This window comes from Magnolia sinica, chromosome 6 (genome assembly GCF_029962835.1).
Source record: "Magnolia sinica isolate HGM2019 chromosome 6, MsV1, whole genome shotgun sequence".
NCBI classification, from domain to species: Eukaryota; Viridiplantae; Streptophyta; class Magnoliopsida; order Magnoliales; family Magnoliaceae; genus Magnolia; species Magnolia sinica.
The window spans coordinates 7,951,034-7,964,218 of record NC_080578.1 but is presented as its reverse complement, the minus strand read 5'-3'; the positions used below and the strand labels follow the sequence as shown (position 1 = coordinate 7,964,218).

The following is a 13,185-nucleotide window of genomic DNA, read 5'->3' as shown; positions in this document are numbered from 1 at the left end:
TGCAAAGAAATCAAATATAGGTTTTCATTATTTAAAGTTCTATCATAAATATAAAATGTTAATCCAATGTGTAGGCCTTCACCATCAGTTGTTGTCCAAGAAGACAGAGAACATGGGGTACAAAGGTGGGTTATTGCAAATGCTATTACTATTCCAAACTCATAGATGAGTTTAATCTTTCAAGTAGAGGGGTCTAATGTAGTATAGAGTCAAGGACAATCCAATAAACTATTAGGATTAAAAGAAACCATGCTAGAAAGTTTGATTAAGGGTCTCTTACACATTACAACTTTCTACAGCTATAATTTTATGACTGGCAATTCATTTCGAGTATACAATATGTCATTGAAAAGCTATTGATAAGCTCTAGGTGCTAATTGATGCCAAAGGACATTAACCCTAATTGGTTTTTCAACAATATGTTAGAGGTTAATTTTGAAGTTTTAGTTAAAATTTATTATTTTTAGGAAGTTATGGTTTCTTTAATATATATAATTTTAGGGTATTTTAGGTTTTTAAAAGTCCATGAATAACTTAAAGTCCTTATTTAAATCATGAGAAAGAATTTGAGTTAATTTAAAGATCATTTATTATATTTAATAAATTTATCATTTGAGAAAAAGCTTATAACTTTAAAAAAGTTTCAAATTTAAGATTTATATCTTATTGTATAAATATTTTATTAAAACCTTTTATGAATAATATCACTTCTATTTCTTTAAAGACTTATCACTCGTGGACTATTTTTAAGGAGAAGAGACAGTAATCTCCTCTTATCTACACCTGCTACATTAAAATACTTAACTAAAAATCACTATAATTTCAAGATGTTTTCTTGACAAAATCACTAGAAAATAACATATGCAGAGATTTTAAAAACCTCGTAGCAATATTGTTGAAGTGACGGAGAGAACGCTCAAGGCAAGATTTTAAGAAATGGGTCACAATAGCCATGCTTCAATGTGACTAGTAATACATGTTAAAGATCTAAGTGCACTGCACACGTGTCAAAGATCGAGACCATTCATTAGCACTCAAGGCAAGATTTTAAGAAATTAGTCACAATGGCCATGTTTCAATGTGACTAGGAATGCATGTCAAAGATCTAGGTACACTGGACACATGTCAATGATCCAGGCCATTCATTAGCTAGTGTGTCGACATGCCACGTGCCAAAATGGGTACTAAAATCATCAATGGACCCACACATGTATGTTGAATGTAAAAGGGTGGTGGTCATTCTCCTCATATAAGTTTAACCTCCCTGATTAGCCGTCCAATATTAATTTTAGTCCATGACATGCTAACAATGTATCTTAATTAATGGCCTAGATTTTTTACACATGTTTAGCCTCCTAAGTGAAGGGCTCCTCATTGAATCACGACCTTAGAAAATTAAAATTTCGAAAGATCTTTCATTTCTGACTTTGGAGTATTCTCACTGGGGCCGTCAATGAGTTGACTTTTGGTCAGGCCTTATACTGGTGCCTATACTCAGGCAAACCAAATTCAAGCTTAGCGCTGCATGCTTGGTCTGGCCGAGAACCCACCATATCTTTGGATATAGGTTTTGAGTTGGGTTTGGGACAACTAAAAGTATTTACATGGGCCCTGCGGATGGATTGGATTCAACACATTATTTTGACTTGTATGGTATGTAAACAATGTGGTATGTAGCCAAGGGATCTCTCACATGTACATGGCTTGTGAAACTTCATTTATTTTACCAGAATTATTTAAGTATGTGTGTGTGTGGAAATGCTCACCTTCACGTTAGTGTGAACTTTTTTGGGAACCTATCATACGTAATGTGGATCCAAAATTTGAACCGTCCAGATAAAACAGTACCTCATGAAACCCCCCAGGCCCAAGTTTTACTTTGATCCAAAACTTTTGTGGGTCATGAAAAATTAAAATAGTTTCTTCCCTTGATTTGCATTTCTCCTTGCTATGGCCTATTAGAATTTTAGATCATAGTGAAAATTTGTCCCTTAGGGTTTTATGGGATTCTGCATCACATGAACCGTTCATATTAGACACCCATAATACATGTGCAAAGGTGTGCACATGCAGGTGAGCATGACTCTCTCTCTCTCTTATATATATATATATATATATATATATATATATATATATATATATATATATATATATATATATATAAAGAGAGAGGCATGTTCACGTACGTACCTTTGCACACGTGTCATGGGCATCTTATCCGAATGGTCCATGTGATGCGGCATCCCATGAAACCTCAAGGAATTAATTTTCACCCTAATTTAAAACTTTGGTGAGCCATAGCAAAAAGAGATGCAAATCAAAGAAGGAAACTATTATTATTATTATTTTTTCATGGCTCACCAAAGTTTTGGATCAAAGTAAAAGTTAGGCCCTGAGTTTTCATAAGGTGTTGCATCACGTGGACCATTTGGATTTTGAACTCACATTAAGTATGATGAGTTGTCAAAAAGTTAGTGCGAATTGGCACACAGCTGAGCATTCATGCGTGTGTGTCAATTTAACTATTATAATTAATTACACCCATCTTTAACTATTAACTGTCCTAAATCTCTTGGCAAACCAACTACAAAGAGCTGTCACGTAAAGCGCAGGGCCTGCCAAAAAAAATCAAGATTTTGAAAAGTCAAGTGTCGAAACGCAGCCCAAAGGAAGACATTGGAAATAAAATCTTTCCACATATACATACATGAACGGTAAAACCCATGTCATCAACTCAACTCAGGAAAGCATGGCATCCGGTAAAACCCATGTCATCAACTCAACTCAGGAAAGCATAGCATACTTCATTCTCCATGGAATCTATGCCATAATAATTGAGGAAAGAAAAAACATAAAGATGTTAAGATGCAAAAACTCAAGAAAATAAAGAATATAATGTACACTAAGAATAATCTCTTTGTGATTTCAATGTGCTCCATGTGTTTGTATTAGTGGGCCATGTTTGTTGATCCTGACCATTGGTTTTTGATCTTTTCGAAAAGTAGATTAATCACTCTGGAAAAAGTCTTACTAGTTGGACAACCTCCGAATTTGTACCCAGAATATAAATGTGTGAAATGAGACCAATGGTCAGGATCAATGAACCATGCACCTCGATTTAAAATGATAAAATCCGAACATGCGACACAGGATCATATAATTCCCCGGCACCTTGGCAGTCTTAAATCAGACAGATTTATAAGGACGTGTTTGGGTGCCACTCAAAATTGCATTTTAATGTACTTTTCCCCCTATTGGCGCCTATGTAAAGCAGACTTAGAGGTGTAATGAGATGAATATGGTGGTCCACCTAGGTATCCAATTGGCCTGAAATGTCGTTTTGGAGCATTTTTTGTGATGACGAGTTTGATGAACGGTTTGGATTTCAAATGTGTGGGGGGAATTTTTTTTTAAAAAGGGGGAATGGTCATGTGCTTGAACTGTACACAAACTCAAGAGTATGAACCATCTCTACCATTTGATTTTTTTTCTTGTCCATTGATCCTGATGGTCCAATCAATGGTCCACTTCATTGATGGGTTATTCCCAAAAAGCACATCAATCAAATGTTCCTAACACTCTAATCTAAAGACCATTTTGCAAAACATTGCACTTCACATTAGATATCTATCCAAAATGGGTTATTGATGTCATTTTATGGGCATGGGTCAGATCATAGAGATGGTCCATACTTTCGGTATACGGTCGGTCCACATAAAGGACTATTCTTTAAATACATTAACATAAAGAGGGCCCCTTAATAATTTCTTAAAAATTAGAAATAAAATTAATTCCTACATTATAGTAAATAGTGATGGGCCCACAACACATGACCACTTGGGGATCAAAGGGTGGTTTTTGTAAATCATTCGAATTGAAGCCCAATCCAAAAAAAGACCATTTGTACATGTGAAAGGGATCTCACTCATCTTCAGTCCCTCTCCAAAACCAAAAACACCCCATCTCCCTTCCCACAAGATGCTCCTAACATTAATTTGGATTAATTGTTCTTGTGGGCCCCACCTCCTTTCCACTTCTTAAAATCTCAGCCATCCATTCAACCCCTTCACTCCTATATATTTGGCCCCCATTCTCCTCTCCTTTCTCCAAGTTACTTCTCTTCCTCTTCCTTCTAAGCTTGCTTGCTTCTTCCTATACCTTCCATATCACATCTCCTTCTGATCAATTGCTAAAAGAAGCTCATCCAAGAGCATCAATGTCAAGCTTTGAAGAATCTAAGAGGGTTAGTGGTCCACCTTCCTATTATCTTCTTCTTCTTCTCCTTCCAATTACATAAGGTTTATCATTTCTGTGGACCATTTAAACTGATATCTAGGCCCACCTTGATTTATTTCCACACCCCAATTTCCCATATTTGGAATTGAAGTAGTACATGGGTGTGTGTTCAAAATCATGATGGATGGGGTAGTTATGGTACACATGAATTGCATGAAATCATCCACTAATGACTGATTAACGGTGTCACTAAAGATAATGATGTGATTAGTTTTAGATAAATGAATCGAATGATTGAATTGGGTCCCTTGCAACAGGAGAAGGTCATCAGATGTGGAGAGACGAATGGTGGAGAAATGAAGGGTGGAGAAGAAGAGGAATATACACTAGATGGTTCTGTGGACAGACATGGGCTGCCTGCAATCAAAGGAAGGAGTGGTGGATGGCATGCTGGATTTCTAATACTTGGTAATTGATCTCTAAAAATCCTAATTAGAGACTGCTAATTGCTTCTTCTTTTTTCTTTTTCTTTTTGGTGTTCTTTGTACTTGTTTTCTTATTATATCTTACTTAAAATTTTAAAAAATCTTGGGTTTTTTCTTAGATGGTTAGAAGGATAGTATACAATACATATGGTGTGATGCAACCATAACCTTTCTCCTCAATTTTTAATTATTATTTTTAAATATTATTGAAGCTATTTTGTGGGGTTGGAAACAAAGGATTGGATCTTATTTTGGTGTTTTGATCATCTTGCGTATAATAAGAGGGACCCTCTTTTATTTATTATTCATGGGAAATCCTCCAGTGCTCTAAGAGCACTGGAAGTTATGGTGCTCCTAGTTGTATCAGTTCACTTGGACAATCTAATCGATTGATCTTAACTGTCCATTAAGCTCAGAAAAGAAATCATGGGATACCATGAAAAAATCACACTCATTGGATGATCTAATCCATCCTTAATTTGGACTTATTTTCTCCACCCATCCTTTTTCCATATCATAGATGGGACGGTTACGATTGCCTAACAAAAGTGATTCTTTAGAATCATGAGCAATCCATCATGGTTCCTAATAAATAGATGGATCTAATTGTTGATTGGATCTTTTTCTTTTTCTTTTTTTGTAAATGATCTTGACAGTCCATGTTTAAGGCCATTGATCAAATGGTTTATTTCACAGATCAGTGTGATTCTTCTGTGGTAGCCGATGAAATATGCGTTGGACCTGATGAACAGTCTAGATCAATGGAATGGACTGTATTAGTGTCCCAATGCAACTAGGAGCAATTATAACTTGGAACTAGAGAATTTCTTATTATTTATTTATATATTTCGTTTTAGGGACGAGAGTTTCCGGTTCCAAAAAGGGTAAGATTTTCCATGTTAGTTTCTCACCATCTGAGAAATGTGGTGATTCTTCAATCATACACGTCTACTTGTATGCCAATCTAGACCATCCAGATGATCCATCCAACTGTGGATGGAGCATAGCTGAGAATTTCCAATGTGGTGGTAATACTAACATTCTGATTCTTCAAATTCGATAACCATTAATTGGAGGGTTAGAATAGCTTGATCAGTGTGGATTTTAGAGATATGCCCCATCCAAACACCACACACCGATTCGAATGGTCTGGATGTCCGTACATCAGTGCTGGATGATGAGTAACCTCAAATTTTTTAAATGGTAGAAAACTAACATACGAGTGTAGCATCAAATAAGACAAAAGGAAGGATTTTACAATGAAAAGGAAGGGACAGCTGTCATCTCATGCAAACATGTGTTGCTACGAGACTTCATGCTCCCAACAACATAACGTTTTGGACCACACAACAAATGAAAGAAAGAGAGGGTTTGTTTGCTTTTGTAATTTAGTGGGCCATGTTCGAATGGACGGATATTAAAGTAGTTAGTATGGTTGTTGAATTGTGGCAGTGAATCAAGGGCTAGCAACGCTGGCGTTTTTCGGTGTGGGGGTGAATCTGGTGCTATTCCTAACGAGAGTACTGCAACAAGACAACGCAGACGCAGCGAACAACGTTAGCAAATGGACAGGCACTGTCTACATCTTCTCTCTCGTCGGTGCCTTCGTTAGCGATTCTTACTGGGGCCGTTACAAGACATGTGCTATTTTCCAAGTCATCTTTGTACTTGTGAGTTTTTTTTTTTTTGTTTGTTTGTTTTTATATAACCATCTTTGATATTTTAAAATGCCACGTGGCATCATAAGAATGGTTGAATGGCCTTGTTGTCATGATCCTATGATAACAAGGAAGTCTTTTTAAAATAAAATAAAAAATCATCCATGGTTGTGTTTTGCATGGTAGGACCATGTCATGAACCGTTCATGTTCTTGGTGCAACCATGGATGAGCCATGGTCCCATGATCATGTCTAGCATGTGTTGGATATTAGTGGTGTGAATGGGTTCGGGCCAGGCTAAGACATGACTAGGCCCAGTCTACTAGCCATGTGTCTTGACCCAACCACAGATTGCTAGACAGTGTTGAATAAGCCATGTCGAGCCACGCTGCCTAATGGGCCCTTGGGGATGGTCGACCTGTCCTGGCCCAATTAGTCATTGGACCACTGCATGTTGGCTCAGCCAAAGACTCAGACTCCAGCCCAAATTTGGTTGGGCCTAGCCAGGACCACGAACTAAGAAAAGGCCGGGAGTGGATTACGTGTTACCGGGCTAACGTGATAGTGGGTGTTGCCTTGACCATAGGGCCCATATTGATGTATATGTTGTATATCCACGCCGTCCATCAGTTTTTACAGATCATTTTAAAGCATGGTTCCAAAAATGAAACAGACCCAAATCTCAGAATGGACCACACTATAGGAAATAGTGGTGATTGAACGCCCACCATTAAAATATTCCTATGGCCCACTGTGATATTTATCTGCCATCCAACCTGTTGATAGTGTCACACAGATCTGGATGAAGGGAAAACACAAATATCATCTTGATCCAAAACTTTCGTGGCCCCAAGAAGTTTTAACGGTGGGAATTAAATCCCTACTATGTGGTCTACTTGAGATTTGGATATTCTTCATTTTTTGGTCAATGCCCTAAATGATCCGGAAAAACTGATGTACGGCGTGGATATACAACACATACATCAAGGTGGGACAACAGTCAGGAACACCCACTAACGTGTTGCCCAGGTAACACCTAATCCGCTCAGCCCATTTGCACCACTACACATAAAGGCATGCCAACTGTAAATCCAGCAAACAGAAAGTCCTTCCTACGTGGCAGTCCACGTGGAATTTCATGGAGTCATTGGGGTCCATTCATTTATTGGGCCTTAGCATTAATGGCAGGTGAATGTATTTAGACATTCCTATCCATATCATTGGTGGCTATTAAAGCAATTGTAGAAAATGAAAATAGTTCGTGGTTAGAAGAAAATTGATGGATGTGATTGTTTGATAGGCTTGATTTTTGAAACATAAGTCATTCTTTTTACGGCTGAATAAATGGATGGACCAGATGATATCCAGCACCCTTATACAAATAAACTAACGGATTAGATTGGTGCTGATTCTTCGTTGTTTGTGGCAGGGATTGGTGCTACTGTCCTTATCATCCTACCTTTTCCTACTCAAGCCTGTTGGTTGTGGGGACAGGCTATCCCTATGTGGGCCCCACTCCACCTTTGAGATTGGTGTGTTCTATCTGTCCATTTACTTGATCGCCCTAGGCAACGGGGGATACCAGCCGTCCATCGCCACCTTTGGGGCGGACCAGTTCGATGAGGAGGACCCGACAGAGGGACTCTCGAAGGTGGCCTTTTTCAGCTACTTTTACCTGGCTTTGAACCTTGGGTCCCTCTTCTCAAACACCATATTGGGATATTTTGAGGACGGTGGGAGGTGGGCCCTAGGCTTTTGGGTGTCCGCTGGCTCAGCCTTCATAGCTCTAGTCTTGTTTCTCTTTGGGACCCCAAGGTATAGACATTTCAAGCCAGTTGGTAACCCTCTCCCGAGGGTCTGCCAAGTGGTCATCGCTGCCGCGAAGAAATGGAGGGTTGAGATGCCGCCAAGTGGCACTGACCTATATCAGGTTGATGGGAAGGAATGTGCCATCAGTGGAGGTAGAAGGATACTTCACACCCAAGAATTCAAGTAAGTATTGAACTTACTCCAATGCACTTCCTAAGCTCTTTGATTGAACAATTCTACTTTCCTAACGAGGGATGCAATTTAATATAAGTGCATATAAGGGGGGTTTTAGCAATATTTTTAGAAGTTGATGAAGTGCATTTTGTTACTAGGCCCTTGGTATCAAAAGGTATATTTGGGACATTACCCATTTCCTTTTTACAAAAGAATATTTGAACAGGAATGAGTTTATCTTTTGATAAATAAAAAAGATAGAAAATCCATTTCACCCTAAACTAGAATGGCGTTGGGTCCACGCTATCGTCATGCATTCATTATATTCTACGAAGCACACATGAAAGTTTGGATATTCGCAAGACACATTAACAAAGCAAGCTATGTGATTGGGCCCCAAATTCTCAACCCGGCCTACGCAAATGGTTTTAGAATCCTGTTAGGTTCTTAATAGTAGTCCACAGCCGTCTTTTTTCTTTTACTTCACATAGCTTTTCGCTTCCTTCAAGTTTTCGACATGTATGAAAAGTTGGAGGATAAATTCTAATTCTGCACACCCAGTTTAGAGCACTAATTATAAATGCAGTAGAATTACCCAAAGTTACCCAAAGTGGCACATGCATCTATCAGGCAGTCCACTCCATTGCATGAACCTATTTTAAGAACCAGGCTGGCCTACTTAACAAATGAGTGTATTTTTCTAACCATTCATTTCTTTGACTCCAAACATTTTGGCTAGGAAACATTAATTATGTGGACCACCCTATAAATGTCCCGTATCTTACACACAAGCATTTGTATTTAGTGTTTGAAGATGTGTATGTATGTATGTATGTATATGTGTTGATATATGTGTATCTCCATATTTCCTATTGATTGCATGAAATGCTTGCAATTCTATTCATTTGTGCATCCAAACACAACCTAAATAATGATAGGCACTAACTATTATATCATAACCTCAGGTTCTTAGATCGAGCGGCAGTGATGACATCCGAGGACTTTGGCTCGGGTGACCAAGCTTTATGTCACAACCCATGGCGCCTATGCACCATAACACAAGTAGAAGAAGTGAAATGCATACTCAGACTCCTCCCCATTTGGCTATGCACCATACTCTACTCAGTAGTCTTCACTCAGATGGCGTCCCTCTTCGTCGAGCAAGGGGCAGCAATGAAAACCACCATTGCAGGCTTCCGAATCCCACCTGCAAGCATGTCGTCATTCGACATTCTCAGCGTAGCAGCATTCATTCTCATATACCGCCGCTTTCTCAATCCCCTCGTCTGCCGACTTCAGAAGAAGAAAAACCCGAAAGGGCTAACTGAGCTTCAGAGGATGGGAGTTGGGCTCATCATAGCGATAATGGCGATGATTTCAGCTGGCATCGTGGAGTCCTACCGGCTGAAGTACTCGAAAGGAAATTGCGACGGGTGCAGCAGTCCTAGTTCTTTGAGTATCCTGTGGCAGATACCTCAATATGCATTGATTGGAGCTTCTGAGGTGTTTATGTATGTGGGTCAGTTGGAATTTTTCAATGGACAAGCTCCTGATGGACTGAAGAGCTTTGGTAGTGCCCTTTGCATGACTTCCATTTCATTGGGGAACTATGTGAGTAGCTTGCTTGTGACCATTGTCATGCAAATCACTACAAAGGATGATAGGCCAGGTTGGATTCCTGGTAATCTTAATAAGGGCCATATGGATGATTTCTACTTCCTCTTAGCAGCTCTTACAACCATTGATTTCGTGGTCTACCTTGTGTGTGCTAAGTGGTATAGATGCATCAAGTTAGAAAGCAAGTACCAGGACGACAGCTGCGATGTGTCGATTGCAAAGGTGTAGGAATTCTGATGAACTTTGGGTGAGGCACCTCTTGGATTTGTGGGTCCCAGTCAGGATTAAGATCAAGAGACATGGGTTGGTTCATCAAGGGTGTTAGGTTCAGGCCCATGTTTTGTGGCTACATCAAAGTGGGCCATACAGTACTCATGTAGGGGTTAGGGAGTAGATTTTACAAGTAGGGGAAATAATAACAACAAAACTGAGTGTGACCCACATGTCTAAGACTCCTTTGGGCCCCCTTTCTTCAATCTTCCTGTAGTTGGGGTGGTGGGGTCCATTTTGAGAGATGGGGTGATGTTGAAAGGTATTTTGGATTCAATGCTAGTCCTGGGATGTGGATGGTTGGGATGGATTTGTGAGAGATGATGAAGAAGAGAAGGGAGGGCATGGGGAACTTTTACTGAATTCCTACAAATGGTCTCTTTTCATCAGTTGTGCAGATATTACATAAATAAAAGTTTCAGTTCTATGAAAGTATGTTTTCTACGTTTAAGTGATTATGTATGTATGTAATGCCATTTTCCATCATAAAACAACCATGAGATTAAAAAAATGGGGTGCGGCTTCAGTGTATCCCTATCTACGGGGTCCCCCTTGATGCATATGCCTTGCATCCATGCCGTCCATCCGTTTTGATAGATCATTTTAGAGCATAAACCCAAAAATTAAGAAGATCCAAATATTATGTGGACCACACCACAGGAAATAGTCATTTTCCATCATAAAACAACCATGAGATTAAAAAAATGTGGTGCGGCTTCAGTGGATCCCTATCTATGGGGTCCACCTTGATGCATATGCCTTGCATCCATGCCGTTCATCCGTTTTGATAGATCATTTTAGAGCATAAACCGAAAAATTAAGAAGATCCAAACATTAGGTCGACCACACCACAGGATATAGTGCTTATTGAATACCTACCATTGAAAACTTCTTGGGGGCAATCGGAATGTTTATTTTCTATCAAACCTGTTGATAAGATACCAACTACCTGGAAGAAGGGACCACACAAATTTCAGCTTGATCCAAAAATGTTGTGGCCGACAAAAAGTTTTTAATGGTCAATCACCACTGTTTCATGTGGTGTAGTCCACTTGAGATTTGGGTCTACTTCATTTTTGGGATCATATCCTAAAATGATCTGCTAAAAAGGATGGACGGCGTGAATGTAAGTAAAATACATTACGGTGGGCCCCACAGTCAGGGATCCAACCACCTTGGTGGATCCGGGGATCCACCGAAGCCGCGCCCTAAAAAAATGGGCACGTAGCTTTTCTCCATTGGCTTAGACCCCTGTGTTATTGTTTGGCACCATTTAAAAATGGTGATGACTCAACCTCGCATGTGGCACTCATGTAAAGATATCCAGACCATCCAAACTGTGGGTCCTAATGTGGATGGAGCATATTTCTAAAATCACAATGATCAAGAAATCTTAACCAACCAATTAGTGTCTCTCAATTGGATGGCTAATAGTAAAGTAGCAAACAGGTCCGAATTTGGAGGTAAAATCAGACGGTTGATATGATTTTGTCAATCCAAATTTCAGACCATGCTCCATCCACAGTTGGGTCAGTGATTTGGACGGTCTGGATTGCCTTGAAACAATTCCATGTGTAACTTTGAAGACCCCACCATTTTGTAAATGGTGCAAAACTAACAAAAGAGTGCAGCCCCTCTTTTTGTGGTGGTATTTTGTTTGTTTGGAGCTTTCGTTGGATTGAATATGAAAGAAGCAAAACAAAGAAAAAGGCCTTTTTGCTAGCAAATCAAATGGGATTTCAAAGAAAGGCAAAAGGCAAAGGGAGACATGAAAGAGACTTCCAAAGCAAACGGGAATTCTTCACCACATTTTCTGGGATTGTAAAAGAGCAATTAGTTGTATGTTACTGGCCCTTCTTTGCAAAGTATACACGAGTATTCTTTTCTGACAAGTGGGGCCCATGATCATCGTCCATCCACAGTGGGACACTACAAATGAATGGTCTGGATTATACAATTCTGGACCTGAAATGTCTATAGTATCCTCAGTTTTTTTTCATAGGTGGGCCCATGATCCATTGACCTAAATGAAGGCCCTTCAAATTTAACTGTCCAATTTATGGGTCACAGGTTAGATGTACCATGAACCAAAAAATTAGGCTTATTTGATTTATGACCATAGGATTTGTGGGCGTTTATTGGACGGTTAAAAATGAAAAATATTCAATGGTCCTGTTTCAATAAACAGGTGTCCATGAATCAGATTTAGGACTGTTCAAACAATCTGATCTTGGGATCTTGACTTGACCACAGTGAGCTCCACAATTTAGTCGGTTTAATTTGAGCTAATGTATTCCACGTGTACTTCTGAGTGCCTGTGTATCAACTGTCATATAGCAACCAGTGTATCAAAAAACCCCTTCAATTCCAAAGGATTTAAGTGATGGGCCCCACCGTGGATGGTGACACCAAAAATCTCCTACATTGGAAATTCTAACTCTTTTCAACTGGTGGTAGAAAATAAACGGCCAGAAATTCCATGGCTATGATCTACCAATCTTGGAAATTTTTAGCTCATGTGGCATCCACGATGGGCCTGATAATATCAACGGCTTGGATCACTAATCCATGAGACCAGTTCATACAAACTGAAAACCTGAGCGTACCGTATGCCGTACTCCCTCTTTCAAGAAAGGGGCTGTGGACTTGTAGGGGTCAAGGTGGATACTGACTAAGCAGTTGTATTTTTTTAAAGTTCGTTGGCTATGGTTTAATGACCGTTCTTTTTGTTGTAAGGGTGAGGTCACTGATTTGATAGAAGCTTACGCATTAAAAGGCAATTTCGGTACATCCACGCGCACATTTTTGGATGGTCGATCAACCTGGACCGTCCATGATATCTTTATCCCATTTTTCATGGCATGGTTCACCGTGAAAATTTTCACACTGAAAGTCTACTAAATCAGTTTGCATCCTTACTCTTGCTCAGGTAGTAG

At 39.3% G+C, this 13,185-nt stretch overlaps 1 protein-coding gene across 1 annotated transcript; it reads left to right on the top strand.

Moving 5' to 3' along the window:
- Positions 1-3,989: 3,989 nt before the first annotated feature.
- On the top strand, positions 3,990-10,693 carry LOC131248154 (protein NRT1/ PTR FAMILY 7.3-like). The gene is made up of 5 exons (XM_058248239.1): positions 3,990-4,243; positions 4,554-4,704; positions 6,174-6,391; positions 7,809-8,371; positions 9,328-10,693. The coding sequence occupies exons 1-5, from the start codon at positions 4,217-4,219 to the stop codon at positions 10,205-10,207; spliced, it is 1,839 nt and encodes a 612-aa protein (XP_058104222.1). The 5' UTR covers positions 3,990-4,216; the 3' UTR covers positions 10,208-10,693.
- Positions 10,694-13,185: the final 2,492 nt, after the last annotated feature.